General features: G+C 41.0%; 1 protein-coding gene across 2 annotated transcripts; it reads right to left on the bottom strand.

Annotated features, from left to right (window-relative positions):
• Positions 1 to 3,944: 3,944 nt before the first annotated feature.
• psen1 (presenilin 1) lies at positions 3,945 to 21,415 on the bottom strand. 2 transcript variants are annotated; one of them, XM_084045530.1, is made up of 11 exons: positions 21,300 to 21,415; positions 19,733 to 19,818; positions 16,721 to 17,046; positions 15,163 to 15,304; positions 14,955 to 15,022; positions 14,246 to 14,466; positions 12,836 to 12,934; positions 12,432 to 12,536; positions 12,113 to 12,310; positions 8,209 to 8,327; positions 3,945 to 7,058 (listed from the first exon to the last, which is right to left on the bottom strand). In XM_084045530.1, exons 2-11 carry the CDS (start codon positions 19,766 to 19,768, stop codon positions 6,903 to 6,905), a joined length of 1,470 nt encoding a protein of 489 aa, XP_083901656.1. In that variant the 5' UTR covers positions 19,769 to 19,818; positions 21,300 to 21,415; the 3' UTR covers positions 3,945 to 6,902. The 2 variants fall into 2 exon arrangements, with proteins under 2 accessions (XP_083901656.1, XP_083901657.1); XM_084045531.1 differs by having other exon boundaries at positions 12,441 to 12,536.
• Between the last annotated feature and the right edge of the window lie 2,384 nt (positions 21,416 to 23,799).

The raw sequence follows: 23,799 nt of genomic DNA, 5'->3' as shown, positions 1-23,799 counted from the left end.
GTGCTGGATAAAGAGAGCAAGGCCAGCCTTACTGTCATTGACAGCTTGCTTTACAGATGGTGGCATACACTGGAGAGGGACAGAGCTCCCTTCTGTGCTGTTATATTGAGTTGGTTTGGCATTTTGTGAGCTGTTTTGCCACAATAAAAGAATATCTCAAGTCATTGTCATGGGTATTCCTTCAGATAAGCAACCCCCTGGTTATTACACATGTATTCAAACATGGCCATAATCATCCAAGGATTGCATGTTGATTAAAACAAATACATATGAATACAGTGTGTGTGTGTGTGTGGGTGTGTGTGTGTGTGTGTGTGTGTGTGTGTGTGTGTGTGTGTGTGTGTGTGTGTGTGTGTGTGTGTGTGTGTGTGTGTGTGCGTGTGCGTGTGCGTGTAATGAATAAAAGTGTAGGGGCCGTAATTCAACAGGGGTCATAGAAACTCTCCCGTGGAGCTTGACAATTTATTGACATGGTAATCACTCACATGTACAGCTTGTTAAACACCACATGAAGTCTGGAGAGATAAGACATTATTTTGGGTTTTAAAGAGGAAACCACTGTAGCCACCATGAAAGCTATGTTTAGGAAACTGCCACCATATGTTTCCCAAAGCTTTCTCTCTCTCTCTCCTCCCCCTTCCTTCTTTTGGGGTTAGGGTTTTGAAACAAACTGTTCCCTTCAACTCCACTCAAGGAAGAAAGGTCCAATCAAGCTGTAATTGTGGAAGGTCCTGTGGCATGGAAAATATGTATTTGGGTGTAATCTTAATAGCTCTTGCACAAACTTTCTACTGTTTACAGCTCTTTATGATTGTCCTGGCTGTTCTTAGCTTACATACATACAGCATGGAGGTGTGACGGAGACCATCGAGCCAAAGGTTCCTCTCATACATAAACAAACCAACGGAATAGTCTTAAAATGCCAAAGATGCAACTTAATGACAATGCCAACTACGGTTGTTTTCCTCTTATGACAGACATCTTTTTGTGGTGTGGCTATATAGGATGATTTTTTTTCTTCACATTTTATATTTTGTTGACATATTTAACTTTCATTTTATGACGGGAATGGCAGTTGTTCTGTTTTGGTATTTACTTTATTAAAGAAATGTGAGGATCAATAAAGGTTCATTTTATCTTAAATGCCAATCATTCCTGCCATGGAGAGGGGCTGCTTACAGTTTTCCTGATAAATGTATTGTAAAAAATGTAAAAATGACTAAAGTAATTGAAAATGTCAATGTTGCTATCTGCGCCCGTCTCTTGCAGGAATGCTTTATTTGTATTGCACTCAAGAAAGCTAAATGTATAGGTATAAAATACCCACTGCTTAAAATTAAATACTTTAAATCTTTAAATACTTTATTGAGTTTCTTTTTCTGTTTGTTTGTTTGTTTGTTTGTTTGTTTGTTTCTTTCTTTCTTTCAAGCAGCATATTTTTCTTTGCTCTGGCTTTGATTCTGATCCGGTGTTGAGGGACATTTAAGGCAACTCCTAGAAAGAGAGAGGGAGAGGATAACAAGACATTTTTAGCACTTTGATTCTTCGAAAGACTTAAAATAGGTGGCCACCCACTTCTCCGGGTCACTCAATATATTGTGATAAGCAAGGTCTGCTTTACAATAAAAACCTTTTATAAGGGCAATGTAGTCTGGCTGCCAAGCACATTGCTGTTGTTGGTTTAATTATAGAAAACTAATGAGCACGATGCTATACGTGTAATCTATTGACTGCTTTGAAAAAGCCCCTCTGCAACCAAATTCCAAATTTTCCACATCCACTTTTGTTTTTTTTTGGAAACCACCAATTTTGATCCCTGGTCATTACGTCTAGCCATGGCTTTAAAAAGAGCACTAAGCCACAGCCTTTAAGTTAACATTGAAATTACCTCAGCTTTACATTCATCCCCTATACTGGACAAAATGTACACACACGTGTGAGTCAGACATAAACATATACATTTGCTGTACATTTGGGAACATGGATCTGCCTGGCGTACACGCCCAGTCCCTTGAAAACCTGCCACAAACGTGAAAGTTTCCTCCATTCAACATCCTCGCGCTGTCAGCCTTTCCATTTCCAGCTGAGATCCACCAATAGAGCCTGACGCCAGTCCTGCTCCCATCCACTCCACTTCCTTGTCTCTGAAAACGTTAATTTATACCTCTTCGCATGACCACGACTGTACCAGTGTACGAAAATAACAGATTTTTAACTATCATGCGTCACATGTTTCACTTAAAAATCATGTTATGTTCTGCATAAATACAGTATGGCTTTACAGATGCCGGCTGAGCTTCCGTGCCTGTCTCTCTTTGGCATTGAAGGCGTGCTTGGTGTCCTGCAGCTGATCTATGATCTCCTTGGCCTCTTTCATTTCCACAGCAAGCTGATTGTATTTCTCCACCAGCTCCTGGTTCTCCCTGCGGAGCTCCACCACCAGCTGGCTCAGCTCCTCGCTCTGCTTGCCACAATGCACCTTGAGATGCTCCATCTCCAACAGCGTCTCCTCCATGCGCTGCACCAGGCCCTCAAGTTTGTCCTTCGACATTCTGCACGTTCCTTCCTTTCTAGTTTCAACTTCTTTGTTGGTTTGCCTGTCTGGAAATACAGACTGGAGTAGAATATGGCGCTGTGGTTTTGGTTTTATAGTCTCCTTTCGCCCTCAACTAGTTGAGTGTCTGTGTTTATCTGTCTTTGTGGTTACTTAAGTCTAATCCCTCCAAATGCTTGCATGTCATACATGGAAAAGCACCTTAATCCCATTAGGAGAACTATCCTGGGAGGCTTCTGATCCACACAGGTGGTGATGCAAAAATCACACAACACACACACCCTACACTCTACCCAGCCAGAGGATGAAGGTTGACCTCTTTGTACTGTAGTCAACTCCACTTATCAATAAACACTCCCCTTTCAATCTACTCTTAATATATGCAGTATTATATACATTTTGTTCCAAGGATTGTGTGACCAGGAAGCAAGATTTCCTCCACTGGGGCTTCTCCTCTATTGGTTGAAACACTATATTAAACTAGGTTTAATGTTAAATCTGGGAATCCAGCCCAATTGGTCTCAAGTAGATTGTGTAATACAGCCTGGAATCGATACAAGTGCAGCCTTATATAGGAATTAACTGTATAATTGCTTCCCAGCCGAGCTACAACATTCTTATGCCACATTGGGGACCACAGCATGGGACTAAATAATCTGGGTAAACTGCCATATTGTGCCACTGTCTTGGCCCAGTGGTGAGTCCAAATGGTCCCCATGGCGATAGTTAATACTTCCAAGCATTCTAGGCGGAATGCCAATCACACTGGTGGCGAGCTGGCATAGAGGACAGGCACGGAATGCCAGTATTTACCAGTATTCAATGGAATTTCTGCAATGTTCTCACGATTGTGCAATTCTGTTGTCAAACATGAGGAGCCTATGCTCAACATGGCCAAAATAGGAGACTTAACTTGAAAAGAAAACAGCAAAGGTATAGTTAGAATAAAGAATATATGTGGACGATTTCATTTCAAGTGAAATGGCCACAATTAAAAAGTGACACGTACTAACCACATACAAAATGAGTGATAACAAATGTAATCATAATTAAAAAGACATAGCATATTTGAAAGAATAAACGTGGAAGTGTTTTATACTGGTTGAGCTGTACATGACATCACTAGTGCAATTTCACTATGATAAAGCTCTCAAGACAGAAATGGGGATAGACTGGGAACCAAGTCCAATCCAAGTAGGCCTAATGTAATGTAGATATTTGGACATTAACAAAATCTGTAAGAATTACTGAAACCCTGCCTTTAGTTTTAAGTTTTATTCTTTATTTAAAAAAGGAACAAAATCTGAAATGAATTGCATACACATGTGAAAGACAGAAAATAAAGGTCAATCACTCAACATTTCCCAGAAACAAGATGGAAGAAAAACAGTCGCAGCACATGTATTTTAATATTCCCATTGTGTGCAGATTTTGCCCCAGGAAGGAAGCATTACATTTGAGTGCAACATTTAAAGAGCCATCAGTGCACCTTATCTCATGTATGAGAAGCCATGGATTCGAGGGCTAGCAGGGTTCCTACACATTTCTGCTGCAAGTTCAAAATCAGTCATTTCAGTGGATGCTTAATGTGATGGAAGCAGAGCAACAGGGCCGCTGAATTCAGTCAACACTACAAAATATCACTCTAACTTAGCATTGTTTTTCACAGCTGTTTTTGAACCAAAATTGTGTCTACAGTACCAGACTAAACAAACTTTTTTTGGTCCTATTCCAACATTTTCCAGGCTTTTAAAAGGCATTTCCCCAACCCGTGTAGGAACCCTGTGTAGGACAAGCCCCACTATTTTTTTTCTCTCTGCATATCTTAACAAAACACAACAGCATCTGCCAATTTACTCTGCATCACTTAAGTCTTAGATGCATGAAGTGCACAGTTCGAGACAGCACCAGGAAAGCAAAGTGGGTGCAGCAGTAGCCTGAAGGTTAGAGAGTGGGCTCGTAACCGAAAATGTTTAGGTTTCACTCCTGGGATGAGCTGGGGAAAAGTCTGGGCAGGGCAAAGTGAATAAATAACACTGTCCCCTGCCTAAATGTCTACTAATGAAGCGCCCATGAGCAAGGCACTGCACAGGTCCCACGTGAGACTGTGGAAAACCCTTCCCTAACCCTGAAACTACATTCCCACACATTTGCTGAAAAATAATTTGTTGTGTGTGAACTTGGTAAAAAAATGAACGGTAAAAAGGTAAATGAATCTCTTGAAGAGGCCACGTCACAACATAAATCTAAGGTAACTCTACACACGTTTTCCACATCAAACTGATCCACGATTTTCCATACATCCTGTTGAGTATAAGCTGTTGTGCAGTCAAAGTGTCTGATTTACCCCTGGGCTACACTGGGCACGCAACAGATGCGTTCCGTTCATGGAGGAGTTGCTGGAACCATAGACTAAAATATGTCTGGAACCGGCTACACCGAATGCGATAAGGTATAGGTCGTGCTTAAGTTCTGCGCAACAATCATAAAATAAGTCTTACATTTTTCACGTGTTACGCAGCCCTTATACATCAAATTATTATTTTTTTTAAACTGTGTTTTTGTGAAGTCTATTAAAACATGAAAGCCCATAAAAACTTGGTCAGAAGCTCTCCTCGCAGTAGAATCTCTTGCCAGAGGGAGGGGGAGGGGCTACGAGTAGATCACTCACCAGGGAAGGAATGAGGGGATTAAATATAAAATATAAAACGCTTGATATGAAAATTTGTATTATAAAACCAATAAATGTGCAATCAATAATGATCTGGACAGATATGCAATGGGTATTAAGAGTAAACATGCATACTATACAAGTACTTACACATGTACAGGATACAGTAAATTAACTTTAGCTAAATATGGAATTGTGTAAAGTTGATCGTGCTTAGGAGGAGGAACAGAGGCTTCCTCCAGTTGTTCTCCTTTGCACACCAAGTGATGCCCAGACAATAAAAAATAAATATGAAAAACTCCTGCTGAGTTCCTTGGCCTACTTTGATTTGTAGTTAAACCTTTTTTTAAATAACTTGAATGGACGTTAGACAATAACATTTTTTATATCCGTTATAAATATTTACTTATCCATAGATGTCAAAAAATAAAATAAAATAAAAACTTGGCAAAACACTTTAGTCTTTATCTTCCCTGGTGTGTGAGAAAAATGCAACTCAAACGCAAAACACTGGCAGAACGTTCTTGGTGTAGCCAGTAACAAGCTCTAGCCTGCTTCCATTCGACTCCACCGGCGGTACGGATACGTAGCATGTCCAGTGTAGCCAAGCTGTACGAGTTCTGGTTCAGTTTTGTGAGCTTTTGAAGAGGGTGGAAAAGCTAAGAAGACAAATTCTGGACAAAGGCGTTGCCAATTGTTATTCGGTTTTTCTGACATTTTTAAGTTCGAAGTTTGAATTTGTTGAAGTTGTTTTCCTTGCCCAGATTGTTTGCAGTTAGCTGTGCATCCATGGTTACTATGACGAGCATCAACAATGTTAACAAGCCATTTAATGTGAACGTTTGCTCTTGGCTTCACTGGGGTAGAATTTAACCTAACATTCAATAAATGCAACAGCAAAAAAGACCTAAGAACAACATAAAGGTTCCAGGGCACATCCCCTGTTATTCCCCATTCAATTGTCTTGTTTAATTTTGTATTTTTCTTTTTTATAAAGGATGAACAAAAAAAACATCCCCTCCCACAGTCCACCAACTATTTCACCCAAAAAGCAGCAAAAAAAAAAAGCTCCTTTAAGAGTCATGGTGGAAGCATGCTCTTATGTGACAGCTCATACACAAATGGATAAACTGGAAAGACTCAACTTTACAATTCCAGTATTATCATCATTATCACCGTCCACAGAATGTCACTTTATGTCCATAAAAATGAAATGAAGGCCTTGGAGACATTTCCATTTTATGAACTAGTCCCTCATATTTCCTCATACTTCTTGGATTGCGCCTGAGGCCTTTGGTAGGTAGAAGTAGTTCAGGTCCGAAAGTCAAGCAAACCTCCCTCAAGCCACAGTCAAACCATGGCCACACATCGCCTCATAAGAGGCGCAAGATCACTTTTGCGAAACAAATAACCAAATGAAAATGAAAATGAAAATGAAAATCATAGCTTAAAAACAACAGTTGTTGTTATCCAAGGCAGAACCAAAATAAACTTGCGTCCAGTCATGAACACACACGTAAGAGGAGACTGGGGTTCTGGTGAAAGATCCGGCAGGAAGTAGGGAGGCCCCGAGGTTGCCCGTTGTTCCCCCGAATGTGAGGGGGAACACAGCTTGTTCACCAGAGAGCTATGGGTGCGGTGGGTGGTGGTAAGGGTTGCATGGAGGCCAGAGTCCTGCTAAATATAGAACTGGTGTAGTGCTAGCTGGTCCATGAAGGGCCGTACCAGGTTGTCTGTAGCAAAGTAGAAGACCAAGCCGAAGAAAATAGAAATGGGCAGGGCTGGAAGAGCCTTCTTGAAGATGGCGAGGAGTAGGAGGGTCAGACATAGGCCCTGTGTGGAGGAAGAAGGAGATGTTCTAAACTATGTTGAGGTAAGCATGAAGCATATCACATCACATCAAAATGTGATGTCCACCATTTGAAAGGATATACCCTATGATCGCTGCACTACATCATGAGTTACTGATCTTTGCTTTTGAAATATTTATGTTTTAGAATAGAATCTTGAATTACTGGACATATGTATTCTAAAATGCATCTTCACTAGAGTATACACTGTGTATATATAAACATTATTCTTATTACCGCACTGAAATACCTACATCATAGGAGATTGGTTGCGAAACTGATTCCGCTCTTGACAAAATCACACCGTTACTCAACCTAAACACTCCTTTACATAAACACGAGTGTTGAGAGACTGATATGACATTGTGGTTGAGTCAGGCACCAAAACAACTGGTCGTGGTCATGACAAGAATGGCCACAAGATATTCCACCTGGGCTCTCACCATTTCAGAATGTTCTGTTGCTTTGGTGCGCACAGAATGGTCTCTGTACGCTATCCTGCCTAAATAAAGCGAAAATGCCTTAAGATGAATATATGGATGTAAATAATGGATACTTACTTTCACAGTTTGCTTGCATGAAAGAAGTTAGTTAGAAAGTGCGTGTGTGTGTGTGTGTGTGTGTGTGTTAGGGTTGCCGCGGTGTAGGGGCCAATAAATAAACTATGATTAAAAAACAGCGGATGCACATGTGCAAAGCCTACTTTATCTCTCTATACACAGTATATTTATTTCTATATTTTACTTCCGTGTGCAGTCAGCTTTATATAACTTCATTACCTTTGTCAACCAGTACATATCCAACTTGACACACTTGGCACAGGGTTATACAAGTAGACAGAGACATATCTTATCAGAGAGCACTAGGATAAGTACTGAATTTTATTCAAAATAATAATAAAGGAAATGTAAAACCGTTATCGGTGGCCAGGTAATGTAATCTGTGTGTGCCTGCACACCATGTAACACCGGTCACCGTGGCAGGCAGCCCTAATATATGGCACTGTACAGTGTATGGTTTGCATCATGGGAATGATGTGTGTACCAGTCTCAGCTCAGTAGATATTATCACTCTATAATAGAGTGGCAGTGCTGCCTAGCCCGACACTAAAGTAAACACGTGCGGTCACTCACAATGAGGATGGCCACGAAGCAGGCAAGTGTGGTGTTCCAGTCTCCGCTGGCTGCGGCCGAGGCCTTCCCCACCAACATGCTGTAGAAGATGAAGTCTCCCAGGCCCAGCTTTACACCCCCTGAGAATACAAAAACATTCACTTTTAAGCATTTTAATGATTATTTAAAGACATTTCTGCTCTGTTGGAGATTACAGTGGAGAGATGGGAAGTAGACATTATAGAAGAGATGTAATGTTAAACAGGTCTCAAGATGGATTCGAACCTGTGGTGTCACAATTATGTAGGTAGTACATTGTGGATTCACCTACAGCAAACCCATGTTTAAAAGGTAGTGTGAAATTATGTTTTGGTTAAAACAAAACTTTTTTCTTTTCTTCTCTTTTTTGTTAAAAGGTTAAATCTCTATATTCTAATAGTAGTTAGTCATTGTTATGGAGTGTTTCTTCAATAACAGGATCTCCCTTTCTCTCCAGCTCTTTAAGCAATCAGGAGAGAGTACCATTCAGCTTCAATTTCATAGTGTTCTAGTTCCAATGTTGTCTGCTCACTTCTTTGTGTCATTACTTCTAATTTTACTTGTTTAGGCAGTATCTTCTACGAGTTCGCTCTCCTGATTGGATAAAATTGGTATAACGACCTGAAAATGCATTTTTGTTTATTAAAGAGCTGGAGAGACAGGGAGACACCCTCTCCTGAACAAACACTCTATAGCAATGATTGCTATCAGAATATATATATCTTTTTAACACATTGAGTGCCAGAGGTTTTTAAAAACAGGGTACAGCCAGTGCCAGCGTTTTTAACGATTTTTTTTACCTTTTCAAGTAGTCACAATATATCCGTCTTTGGCGGTGGATGTGTTAATGCCGATTTTAACAAAACAATATCACTTAATTATTGTGCCTTTAAGCATCTTGCTTATGCTTGACCACCTTTTAATGCAACATGGCCTTTTCCATGATCAGCAAGATAAGATGACCTATTCTACACTTTAGTTTGTATCCAATGCCTCTTGTAATAACTGCAGCTGTATAATTGTTTCAAAATATCTAGACGACCAAAATCACAATCAACCAGTAGCAAGGAGGAGAATAAGGCTCAGAGACGAAGAGCCCTGACAATATTCCTACAGTGATCCTAACAGTGGGGGCCCACAAACGGCAGGGCGCCACATTTAGGGTGGGACAAATTCACATTAAACTCTCCATACAAATTTGCTTCTTGACTGTAATTATACAGTAAAACTTGGGTTCCTACCTAGTATTTTCTTGGGAGGCTTCGTGTTGAGAGAGAAGGAACAGAGGAGGGCCCCCCGAAAAGTACAGCCACGAAAACTAGTAATTCGTGTGAATAATCACATTCAAATCTGCCATTACCAAAACCAGTCCCCGCTGTCAGACATGCAAGGTTATTCAGAGACACATGTTCAGGAACACACACACTCATTTCACGGAAAAAGGGAAAGTCATAAAACATTCCTATAAAGACTGAGAATGGGGAACTGGAAGATGATTACATGTAGTAAGTGTAAGTAAAGACTCTGTGCATGAGGGGTAATCTTAATTCTTTCACTGCCAAAGACAAAGACTTTTTCGTTTTCAGTGGTTTCCACCAGTTGGCGCTGTTCTCTAACACACAAGTGACCATTTTCATCCACAAGTCACACAGATCCAGGAGATCACGTGATCGAAAGATCTACACCACCATTCCCTTCCTGGCTTAGCGTATTTGGAGAAATGGCTGTAACTTTTTTTCTTCCTGCATTTTTGACGAAACGAGCTATATTCAACGGCCTGTAACAAGCGACCGGGGGGTCGCGATGACTTTTTTTTTCTCGTGAAAGCACAGTGAAACCCTCCGTGTTTAGCAACCATCGGGGGATCGATCATATTGGATATAAATATTCTGTGACTAGTTGAAAAAGGTAAGGAAAACCAAAAATCGCTGGCAGTGGGCAATTCATTTATTTAATCTTGCAGTGAAAGAGTTAAGTGTTTTGTCTGATGTGAAAAACGGGGCAGAGATTTATACTGAGGCTGGGGCAAGCGATAGTAATAACACTAAGAAGGGTATTTTTGTGGCTGTGTAGATATGACAGATTTGGATTTTGTTTACAATTTATGGAAGTTCCATGAGCCTAGATAATGATTTTAGTTAAGGTTTTGACTTGAGCAAATTGATTACTCTTTATACGGTCCATAGTTTAAAGATAGATATTAGCAGATTATCTCCATTATCTGCATTAAAATTAATTTAATTAAAATATAAAGTTGATAACTATTGTAATAAAACAAGTCATACTGTAAAATATTATAAAAAACTATGCCACAGTATAGAATGAAAAATATATTGATTGACCTTTGAACTTTTCAACCCAAAAGGCCGCCTATAATGATCATCCCCCACCAAGGTCCATGAAACTCCACCCATACCAAGGTCCATGAAATGTATGACACTTCTAAACGCGATTACTTCTGAGGAAGACACAGAGCACCCAATTCACCCTGTGAACAGAGTGTCAAATACAGTAAATGATAGATTAGGGGATAATTACTGTCAGTCCCCCATAAGTTACAGCGGGCCTTGACTGTGGAAGTTAGATTCACATTGTCGTAAATGTATTCACATTGACGTAAATGTAACTATATTCTCTGCAATTTAAAATACAGTGTGGTGAACATCAGTTATTCACATTTTCTCTTGCTTTGACGCATGCATGCACGCAGTTACACACTCATGTTCACACTGTGAACAAACTATATGTGATGATTCCTTTTTTTGCATCAATGCTTTTTACAGCATGGCTAAACAGGGTTTGTCTGTATGTGTGTATGGACGCATGTCTGTCCCCTTGAAAGTAGACCAACCACAGCTCATGCCGCTACGTGCATGACGTCCCAAAACAGAAGCACCTCAGGGCATGGCAGCCTGAAGTGCCTGGTGAAGTAAAAGTGAATATGAGCGTGAAAGTTGGGTTGTAGTTTAAAATCTATTCAAGTGATCTCTTTTACCCCTTTTTCTCCCCAATTTAGTCATTATCTCAATTAATTCCTCCCCACACACATTTCTGTGTTGTCACTGCGGTTGTATCCTACTGGCAAACCTGCCAGTAAGGAGCCCCCAACAGGAGGACGTAGAACCTCTGCCCTACTGTACTCCTCCCGCCTAACAACTCCCTGCTGACAGTTGCCACCCCAGCCCGTAGGAGTACGTGCATTGACAAATATCACCCTGCCTGCCCAGCTTCCCTCCTCCGAACACGGGACAATTGTGTTTGTAAAGACGCGCGGCAAAGCAGGATGCACAGTTTCTTCACCTTCGCATCTCTTTGCATCTTTCTATGATTATTTTTAGGTATCTTGTTGCTGTCCCCCCAGACATGACACTACTTATGTCGCAGGGACTTACCCCCAAAACCATTCCTTGATGCTGAGTGCCAAGCAGGGAGGCTATCGGTACCATTTTTATAGTCTTTGGTATGACTAGGCCACAGATGAATTGAAACTCCGACCTACCAATCTCAGGGCAGATACTCTGACCACGAGGCGACTGAGCTGGCGGGATCAATAAAGGTCTATCTATCTATACTCACACAGTTTAACCACACCAGGTGGTCTAAAGTTGTAATGTCAACTCCCTACATAGACACATAAAAACAGAAGAAGTACCATAATCATGGCATTGCCTCTTTAATTGCCAGTCTCCATCCCCTTAACTTCTTCTCATGGTGGTCTTTTGTACTATAGCCTACTGTATAGACTCAAAGCTCAAAGTCAAAGTTCAAAAATACACTGGACCAACAAAATTAGACCTAAATAATTCTAACTTACTAAGCCAAACCAAGAATTGATTTAACTACACTAAATGCAACCAAACTAAGTATTACGATTCTCTGCACTCACTCTCCTCATCGTCGTCCTCTACAGGGGGGCGAGCAGAGGGCATCTGTTGAATCTGTCTCCTAGTTTCCTCTGTGGACTGGAGGGGCCCGAGCTGGTGCTGCTGCTGTCCCACCCAGTTGGGTGTGAATCCTCCTTCCTCCTCTGGCGGAGGACTGGAGGGCGGTGGGGCAGTTGCTACTGGAGATGATGGATTCGAGTCTACAACGAGCACAGGACAAATGATAACAGATTAAACTGAGTGCAGAATTAGAGCAAGGGATTGGATAACGGATATTGAAGCATCCACCCAGTCCAATTATTTTCTTGTGGACACACACACCTTGCTCACCTTGACTCTCTTGTGGAGATGCTGCTTCTGTTTCAGTTGAATTCCTCTTAGGAGGCCATTCTGTATCTGCCATGTTGACCAGCCACACCATGGTAGCTGTTATCAAAAGAAGACATGCATATAAAAGGGAGTTCTTTTTTTTTGCATGAAAAACAGCACAGCTTTAAAGTTTAAACCATTTAAATGGCATGTTATTCCTTTTGCCAGATATGCGTAAGACAATAACTCAATAAGTGACAATTTCCCCCACCATTTCACATTTGAACATACTGTACTTCATCTTTAATGAATACAATTCTTATTTATGCGTTGTATTTATTAGCCAACATCTGTGTGTTATCACCAATGCAAATAAATAATCCAATATTAACCAAGAGTTAAAAAAAACATCTTACAAGAGTAAATGAGAGCTGGGAAGATGGGCTCGTCCCGCTCCTGAGCCGTCTCCACCAGGATCCTCAGAGGGCCTTTAGGACACAGGACGGCTAACAGATCTATGGAGGAGTGGGGGACAGAGTCCAGACAGACCATGTTATCAGAGAACAGACAGAGAGCTCTTTGAGAGGGTCAGAGCCGTGTGCAGAGATGACATATGTGATAACCAGAGGCCTCAGTTTGAGTCAATACACACTGTGTTTCTGGTTTCACTTACGGTGGCAGGGCAGCCTTGTGCTTAAGGGAATCTATCCCTTATCATAAAGATCATAGGTCTGATCCCTACAGCAGTTGTCAAAAGTTATTTGTCCTTTGGCAAAAAGCTGGGCCGTGTCCTGATCTTTATTTCTAAGCTGCTATGTATACTATACAAATCCCAGTTAGATGCCCATAATGTCAACACAAGCTAAGCATTTAACATGAGGCTCAACCTAACCTGCTCAAGGGACCAGATGAGTTTGCTTTGCACAAAGCTCTCACAAAGTCCATTTATGTAAAAAAAGAAACCACAAAAAAAGACATACAGAAACATACAAAAAATATATAATTACAAACTTAATTTAAAAAAAAAGAGTAAAAAAAAAAAAAAAACAATAAATAAAACTAGTCTTCATCAGAGTAATAATGATATTCTAACACTGCTAGTGTTCACATTAACATGATGTACTGTATATGCTGCAGTGGTCCTATTCTTTATAGCTGCACCTCCTGATGTCTGTTCTCTCTGCCCCTCTCAAACAATCACATCATATCTGAGACTGAGAATCTGACAGTATATCCAATAGTCTCCCTCTCGCGAAGAAAGGCAGCTTGCAGGAAATCAGCCCTTATCTTGGCATGTAAAGTGGCTCTTAAGCTGACATACTGGTGGACTTAAGTTTAGCTCACACATCTTCTCATATTTGTTTTGCTCCCCACATTTTCTCTGTTTGCAGGTCGCAGCTCTAAAGCCACACCGTTACTCTCAATAAACCATTAAGAGATGTTTGTCATCCTTTATTGTGACACTCTTTATACACTGTATACACCACTATACCACCAGAGAAAAAACACCACAGTAAGAACATAAAAAGAGAAAATAACATTATACAGAGGACAAAAACTATGTACAGTATTGCCTGATATCCCAGGTTTTGTCCTCAAGATTAATTATTGTCCTCAATTCCAAATTGATTCTGTTCTGTGGTGGTTTTAGTGTAACTTGTCTATAAATTGTGCAAACGTTGGCGACTCGGCATGCATGAGTGTGTGTATCTGTCCTTTGTGTATTGCATGAACCTTCGTACCGATCAACTTCAAATTCGGCACGTGCCGAACAAAGTGCGTAAGGGGGCTGGAGGGCCAAAGACAAAGGAACATGTATGTTTTACCATAGACAGATATGACGGCCAGTATGAGCCAGGCGGTCCACTCTGGCAGGTACTTGATGAAGACCAGAGCCATGAGGGCACTGATCATGATGAGGTAGGCCTGCTGGAGACGCAGGGGCCCCTTCCAGTGGATGCAGATCATCCCCACTACACCGAAGTTCCAGATGATCACAGTAATAGTGATGTAGTCCATGGCCACGTTGTAGGTCTTGAAAACCTCTCTGTCAGAGACGAAGAGACGGGGGAAGGAGAAAGATAGGCAGACAGTTGAAGATGAAGGGAAAGAGAGAGCAACAGAGAGAGAGACAGTGAGGGAGATGGACGGTGCGGGAGACAGACAGGAGTAGAGAGAGGGAGGACAGAGAGAGAAACATAGAGATACAAAGAGAGACAGACAGAAAGGAGGACAGCAGAGCAGAGATGCGTCAGAGACACCTACTTAATGATGAGAGCGTGCAGGAAAAGGTCAACGTATTGTCATAACAATCTAACTCTACTTGACCTTTATCTTTTCCTTTGATCTCAGTCTAAGAGGAAGAAGGAAGGCTTACGGCCCAAAGGTTATGAATCTTTACAATTATGTTCTTGGATGGGAAGGATATGAAAAAAACCTAGCTTCAGAACACCAAACGCAAGCAGTTAACCACTTTCACCATGGCTCCCTATTTCGGTAAGGGTTAGTATTATTTCTAGGACTGACTGGACTTACTTGAGGTAGATGTAGGAGAAGAAGAACAACAGGAGGAGAGAGGAGAGGAACAGCCAGCCTTGAATCACCTGTAGGGTCAAGAGGTCAAAGCCATGAGGTTGGAAGTACCATGGTGTTTCTACCAAGCTGGTCTCCCGTTTGCCACTAAATAAAATTAAGTTTAGACCAGCGATTCCGAACCTGTTGGGACTCAGGGCACATACTGTACCTTGTAGCAGCGGTTCTTGTATAGCAGCACCAGCACCAAAGTCATGACGATGATGACACTGATCATGATGATGGCGTTTAGAATGGAGTGGAGGGCTTTCTGTGCTACGGTGTCCGTGTCTTCAGTAAATGGTGTGTATATCCTATGGGTTGCATTAGAAGGCATTAATTCAGTCACATGTCATGACCAGTGATGGTGTACTTGTTCAAGATTATTCGATTAAGAAAATGTAATGGAGAGAATAATGGCTAACAAAATAAACGATAGTTGCAGGCTCAATGCTCACCATTACTATACTATTCAATACATTTTCAAATATTTAAACCATTCAAAACATACATTTTATCATTTTGATTTGAAACATTTTATATATTCTGCATATGGAAATATACAGAACCTTAGTTCTTCTTTCTCCCCTTCTCTGTCACCGTTTCTGATTGTCTAGTCTCAAAAGAGGCTGATCCTGCATCCTTTTAGTTACCGTTACTGTTTGCAGTAAATAGTAATATATTTAGTCCCTACAACATTTCTATCATAATAATATTTTAGAAAATATTTGAATAATAAAAGCTCTATAATAAATTCATGACATTTCGATTGAACCATTATGAGTTTTCTGCTATATTATTATTTATAGCACTACTTCAGTATTGTGGGTGATGATGTGTTTGCATTTATAGAGCATTATCTCCATCTAGTGGTATGACACAGAACTGCATTCTTGCTTGAGTGGAATACTTGAGCTAGAAGGAAATCAAATAACACAGATCCATAGCTGTGAATTATATATGGCCCCCATCTTTAGCTTGATATTGATATTGTTGGCAGGAGGTTTGTTGCAAAAATTAATTGCTACTCTTTCATGTTTATCACTATGCTTTTGCCAATTTGCTCCTTCAAATGATTTAAACTAATTGAAACAAATGCCTCTGACATCAAATTCCTGTGTTAATGTAACTCAAGGGTGTAAAATGTAACACTGCAACAGTGAGCCCAAAACCGTCAGAGATAATTAAACCTATACAATAGCTAAACTCAAGTGGGAATATCTGCCTCTGAGCCACAATAAGCTATTTGAATTAACCAACAAAAACAACAGAAAGTAAGTGTAAATGAACTTTGAACCTTTTTTTTGTTCTGGCAGGACACTCTAAATCACACTATGCAGTAGCTCACATTCATTGTGTACACTACATGTTAAACACTGCTAAAATTACTGCTGCTATTGCTATCTGCAAAATCTCATCTACTCCATCCTTCTTTGGTTTTTATGTGCACCCTGAATTGGGTTGCAGTTGTAAATTAATCCCTGTGGGGGACTAGGCCATGAAGTGCTCCCTTTGTGTTTTATCATGTGCTGTGCATTTTCATTGTATTATGCTGTATTTCTGCATAACACTAAGAGTAGAACCATGGCTGCCATGCTGTACTACCATCTGAGAATACATGCAGTAAAAGTTATCTTCATTTTCTCTAGTGAGCAAACATGACTGGAGTTCACCCTAAAAGTGAACACTGGTAAACCTACTGGTAAAACTACAAATACCACTGCACTCACAGTCGCTGTCCGTCGTTCTGTGTGTAGAAGCTGACCGACTTGATGGTCGCCACAACGACCACCATGCAGAGGGTGACGGGGACGAAGAGCATGATGACGTGCTTGGCGCCGTACTTCAGCGTCATCTCCTCATCCTCCTCTTCCACGCTCTCCACCACCCGGGGCTGTCGGGCCGTGGGGGGCTGTCCATTCTGCTCTGCCCCAGTCCCACTGCCTCCTCCACCCCCTCCTCCATCAGTACTACCACCTCCTCCTCCCCTGGACCGGACTCTCGTTACACCGACCTCTTCGGATGGCTGACTGGGCTCTGTTGCCTCACTGGTCGGCTGGGGGGAGAGGGAGATAACAATTAAGACCGAACTGTGTTGTTGGGGTATTGGCCAAGTACATTTGCACACACAGTACCTGAAATTAGATAACAAAACAATAACACATTTTTACCCATCATGTCCCTCTATACCACCAGTCATCAGTCACTGGAGTAGTGTGGTGGTGTTTACCTGCAGAAATAATGCCCATAATGCCCTCTCGCTGTATTTTCGTGTTTTCACGGTTTGTTTTGGTAGCCCAATATTCCTCGTCTACCAAAACAAACACCAAAATACAGCGAGAAAGCATTATGTTTCTGCAGGTAAACACCACCATACTACTACCAAGGCATTTGTGGTACAGGACATCACATTCACTGCAAAGGGGCTATACAGGATATACAAACATTAAGGAGTATCAAGGCTCATACAGTAGAATTTTAAAATGAATTTCCATGACCAAAATACACTTCACTGAAAAACGTATGTCGTAATACTGATTAAGTGAGGGCAGACTGTTTCATGAACATCACACACACCACAGAAAGTGGTGATTTAAACCATGGGTCTTCAACAGGGGGTCTGGGACTGCTAAGGGGTCCTCAGAGTTACCACTGGGGGGTCAACAAATCTTTGTGTGATAGAATATTTTTTCTTACATGAACAAATTGAACCCCAGCATCCCTATTCTGAGGGGAACATTCACCAAAAGAAATCCATGTAGAAATGTCTTTATTTTGGTGCTATTTACTTTATATAGTCTACTGTTCTATGTTTGCATACTTTTATTTAGCAGATTTAGAATTGTATGCATTTCTTCAGATACATTTTCTATATGAATATAACCATATTACAACCATATAAGATCAAACACAAGTTAAATGCTGTACTGTTCAAAATGAAAAATGTTATTAGGACTTATTGAATTACATTGAAAAGAAACCTAGCTGCCTCACTGTTAATGTTTGGAACTACAGTAGGTAGGGGTGCAACAGTTGAGTCCTCATACATACATACATGAACAATGACACATGAATCACTTGATCGCATCGCGGCGACATCAAAGAGTGCCGTAACTCTGTCTATCAATAGGTCTGGCCTGGACCAACTGTAATAATTGCAACACTGTTATATGCATTATTTTCCATAAAATGTCCTTTCCAGGCATCACACTCTAACAAATGTACACAGGCTATTTAATAAAAGGCATAATGGTTAGTCTAGTCTCTAGAAGATGGAGAGCCAATACATTAATTGATAATGTGCTCAAGTGACTTCATTTAAGCTCTTATTAGTTTGACGTAGGGAGGAGAGGTTGTTATAGTTGTCAACAAGTCTGACTCACTATCTGACTATCAGACTAACTAAAAATCTATCCGACATCACATATATTCCATGTGAAACAAACTAATGCTGGGCCAAGTTATTGTTATTAGGCTATGCAAAGTTTGTTTTTCAGTCTTAAATATATGTAGCAGATTCACATACTGCTGCCGTTCCACTGAGGAGAGCACTGCCCTCATTCCCACTCACCCTCACTCACTCAAATGTTATGCTTTGTCCCTGCAGGCCAAAATAAAAGAGGCATATCAAGGACACAGCAAACTAAACTTGCCTGGCAAGTCAAGACACGAGGAGTTTCAAACAACCTTGGCAGGTACGCATAAACAGAGAGACATATCTCCAGAGACCATTCTGAATAATTTAATTCTGCCAGAGCCACTGCTTTACAACAGTGTGTTGTTTATGTTCGCCAAACCCAGGGCCAAATGCTGAGGCTGGTCTCTACTAGTGTTATGTTCCCCCAGTTGGTTAGCTGGCATAGATATAAGCTATTCTCTGAAATTGCTTCAAAGCCAAGTACTCACTTAATGTGCCAATATAGCTGCTGCTTCCTGAGACAAGAACTAAACTTGGCCTGTCCCTCCGACCAAGGTGTTTTAGTACTGCTTCTGAGAATGAATCTAACCTCTTCATGGACTACAGTGACCACTGGATTACAAAACACTCCCCTGTTTTAATAGCTAGAGTGACTTTTAGAATAGAAAACATCATTGCTGGACAGAATAACTACCACCCTGGTGGGTGAAGAAAAAATGATTAACTGCTCATTTCCCACAATGAATGTATGTGTACTTATATGTACTCTAAAAGGAAAATCTGGTGTGTGGTAAACACAACAGTGGACAAATGGCTGTTGTCACTCAGTGAACTGTGACAGGAGGACTTTGTCCACTCTGTTGTAAGACACGCCTAATCAAAGAACACAGTGACTGCACAAAAACATTCATATAAAGATAAGATGATCATTTATTGGATCCCCTGGGGGATGTACTGCCTTTAGTTCCTCATTTACTTCCCTTGATCCCATCACTTGTTAAGTCAAGATGAGTCATGCCAGTGCCTGGCATGTTATGTCAGGCTAAGAATAACATTCAAATGGGTAACTTAAACTATGCACAGCTTTCTACTAATTCAAACATCTTTGTAGAAATTGCCAGTCTTGCATATTATAAGCTGAATATTGCACAACAGGTAAAAAGCAGCAATTTCATACTGTGGTGTAAATGTGCAGCTCTTCTTTTGTGCTCCATTAGCCTTTCACTGAAACTCTTATCATTTTAAATGCTAGCCCACAATTATTAGGAAACATATTAGAACTGCACCGTTAGACAGCAAAGGGTGGTACTTTGTGTATACTGACCATATTGTTTTCAACATCCACTGCATTGTTCGCCATGGTTGGCAGGGCAGACACTTGTCCTCACATGCAAACCAAATTCTTTCGTCCTGATGAGAGAGAATAAGAAAGAACGTTTGGATAAGAGCACACCAGAATGTATAGTCAGAGCTAAATCTTCAACAGAATGGAAAACAAAGTGCAGAAAGCCAGGAATTTATAATCAGGTGAACAATTTAGGAGTCAATATGCAAGCAGCCATCAATTAAGGACCCGGCTGGTTTTAACTGTTTATTGTAGTTGTAGCTGTCATTTACCCATGATTTAAGAAACATAGCCTAATTTAATGAACATCACACAGGGACTTCAATAATTAACAGATAACACATAATCTACTTAATTTGTTTGGAGATAAACTAGCTTGTTGAATGGAGAGTCGGTTATTCACTCACACGGACATAAACAAATCATGCTGGTGAATGTGCAGCTGGTTAATCTCATGGTCAATCGATGGCAATAGAACAATGGTTCTCAACCAGTGAGAAAGTTGGTGCCAAATGGACCCTTATAGAACTTTAACTCTTGAGAGTATAAAATGAAACCAAATGGACCCTTGCGGTGGCAATAGAACAGTGGTTCTCAACCAGTGGTCCTTGAGGGGGTTCCAGGTGGTCCCCAGCTAAATGATGGAGAGTTTGTAGATCTTTAACTCTGTTGAGAGTGTAAAATGAAACCCTTACGGGTCCATTTGGTTTCATTTTATGCTCTCAAGAATTACATTATTGTTAAACATCTGCATTACTTAAATAATTGTTATTTTGATCAACGTTTGCCTGTCATCTCTCCTATGGTACCAACATCAATACAGCATGCAATAGTGGACAAAATCGTATCCAACGATAACAACATATTCTAAGTCTTGGGTCTGACAGGCTAAATCTCATCAAAGGGTGGTTCTGTGGCTCAGATGCCAAATTAAATAATGGACCTTGATATAAGAAGGGTTGAAAACCACTGCAATAGAAGCAGGTGCCACAATAGCTGCCGTTATAATAGTACCGCTATAGGTGCACTGACAGGTGGGGTGTGTTAGCAGCAGTGTTGCCAGATTGTGTGAGAGAAATAAGCAACCAGGTCTATGAATACCAGCCCAAAAGAAGCGATATAACCTATATACATCTGCTATTTTCAAAAAGAATCTTGGAAAAAAGTAGAAAATGAAACATTTTGATAACACACATCTTGTATGGAAGTAACCGGCACAATATTTCAGATGGGGGGTTCTTGGATAATTACATATACATTTGGTGGGGGGTCCTTGTCACATTTAGGAAGCACGGCCAAAATAAGCAACTACACTTTAGAAACACGCTAAAAAAAACGCAACCTGCAACTAACCAATATTTACAAGCGACTTTACAGGAAAACAAGCCCAAAAGTAGCTTGTAATAAGCAGACCTGGCAACACTGATTAGCAGTAGCAAGCTAACGTGGCTATGGGGGCTAGTTAGCCAATAATGTTAAGATTGAAGACAGGAAACTTGGTTTGCTAATAAAGCCCAACGTGCTGTGTTGAACAGGCAGGTCTTACCTATGGTCATCAACAGAGAAGATGCTTGGTGAGGAAGTTTGAAGTGATTTAAAGAAGCGTTCACACACTAGCCGGGGTTTACTTTCCTCTAGTCTCTTTATTGTTCCTGTCTTCTTCACACACTGAGCATCCGGTAGCTGCTACTACTGAAGGCTACTTCCTGTGTGTGTGTGTGTGTGTGTGTGTGTGTGTGTGTGTGTGTGTGTGTGTGTGGGGGGGGGGGGGGATGATCAAAATGATATACATTATTTTTGTGGAAAATAATGTGGAAAGTCTAAGTGGTATAGTATACAATTTAATTTTCACGATATTTAAAAAAATAGATCTGCTATTTTTGAATAGCCAAAGAAATCTAAAATGATACAGATGTTTTCCCTGCGGTTTACACATTTTGTATTGTTTCTTTTATGTTATATTATTGTCTGTTTATTTATATCACAATGACAAATGACAGCCTATAGGCATGAGGGTCTAAAGTAAAAGTGTTTTATGTGACATAAGAAGCTCACTAAATCATTGTAGAAGACTATGATCCAAAATCATCATGTTTAAATTGACCACGAACTTGAATCCACACAAGTAGAGAGAAGAGAGAGTGTGTGTGTGTGTGTGTGTGTGTGTGTGTGTGTGTGTGTGTGTGTGTGTGTGTGTGTGTGTGTGTGTGTGTGTGTGTGTGTGTGTGTGTGTGTGTGTGTGTGACGTGTGTGTGTGTGAGTGAGAGAGAGAGAGAGAGAGAGAGAGAGAGCATCACACTTCCCTGTTCCCTTTCACTTTTATATATATATATATATATATATATATATATATTTGTGGTGCTATGGTACCATGGGGTGCATGCATATCATAGTGACATTGAGTGCTCCAGCTAGAGTCCTCAGTGTACCATATACTAACCAGTGAGGAGATCCTGTACAAAAATCTTGTTCTTCGGTTGACTTTTTTGGTTAATTTAGTTGCCATTTTTCACTGGAAAGATTTGCCTCCAAAATACAAGTTTTGCCCAGTGATAGTTTGTTATTGTGAGCCAGGTGCAGATTTGACCAAGTTCAGAGCTAAGGGTTTTTTCGACCTGCAATTTGTCCTTGTTCGAGACCAGGAGAGCCGAGTCATGCACGAACAAGAACAAATTGCAGTCACAAGCTGATGTCATGTCATTTACATATATTAGGAACAGTAAAGGCCCTAGTATGCTTCCTTGCGGAATGCCACTGCTCACTGGGAGGGGGGGGGGGGTGGACAGGGTTCCGTTCACCTCCACCACCTGTTCTCTCCCCTCCAGATAAGATTGCATTCGGTTCACTGATGTGCTATCAATCGCTTATCAATCAACATAGAGTGATTTATGCTGTCAAATGCTTTTTGGGGGTCCAGCATGACCATGCCACAGTATTTGCCCACGTCCACCTCATGTCATGTTTGATGTGGTCAATAGTCATTCGAATAGAGCAGGCATGTGTCAGTGGAATTAGATGCTCTGAAGACTGATTGGAATTAGTAGTTTTTTTTTTCCTTCAGCAAGACCTCAACCTGTTCATGAACTATTTTTTCCATAACTTTCGAGATAGAACTAAGAATAAAAATATGGCGGTAGTAGATGCCTGCTGGGTCTAATTTACTTCCTTTTACTTGCTTCTAGTATAAATAGTTAATGCACAACTCTAATGTGTATGAAAGGCATTATCAAAGAGCGGGGTTATTTGAAGCGTCTATATGGACGCAAAGCCTGCACGCCTGAGGAGCGCTAAAGCATCCCATCCCTCCCCACTGAGGGGCACCGCGGCAGCTGAGCCACATTTGCTTTTTACTATTTTCCACCTTTGTGTTGCGATCGGCTTCCAGTCTGTTTCTCACACCCACCCTGGTCCCCCCCCCCCCATCCCCCCCCCCCTCCTCCTTTTAGCATCTGAAAAGACCGCTGAGTGAGAATCGATGGCGCAGAGGCCCGCTTGACAGGACAATAAACCCACAAAGAGACGGGGTGAGTTTTTTTTTGTTGAATCGTGGAATTGCTCTAATGGTAGAACGATAAGGGAATGCTCGGGGCGGGTGTGTGGCTGTGATATTTATACACAGACGTCTTTTGTTATTGCGATCAGATTTATACAGCATGCAGGCGTCAGCTCCCGTGGTCCCCCCCTCTAAAAAAACAAGGAGCACCCTATACAGCCCCCCTCCTCATCCAACATCGTTTGGAACCTTATTTTTTAAGATGAACACACATTCACCTTACCTAACCTGTATTTGAGGACTGTGGATCGCCGTATTAATTCCCCGTTATTGAGAGAGAATACCATGCTCTTTGCCGCCGCATGTTTTTGATGATGAGGGTCGTTTGCCTATATTTCACTGGGCGATGCGGTACCTTGAGGGTGTTAATGCGGTTGCTGCCGTTGTAAACAAAAATATGTCAGTCAGTGGGATCGTTGAAGGGGGTTCGTCTTTTTAAGGGACCTCCCCTGAAAAAAATTGAGCGAGAAAGTAATATTATAATTGGCTGCAC

The sequence above is a fragment of the Gymnoscopelus microlampas genome (genome assembly GCF_963454915.1).
Source record: "Gymnoscopelus microlampas genome assembly, chromosome: 20".
Classification (NCBI taxonomy): Eukaryota; Metazoa; Chordata; class Actinopteri; order Myctophiformes; family Myctophidae; genus Gymnoscopelus; species Gymnoscopelus microlampas.
The sequence above is the reverse complement of the archived record's forward strand: the minus strand, read 5'-3'. Positions and strand labels throughout refer to the sequence as shown.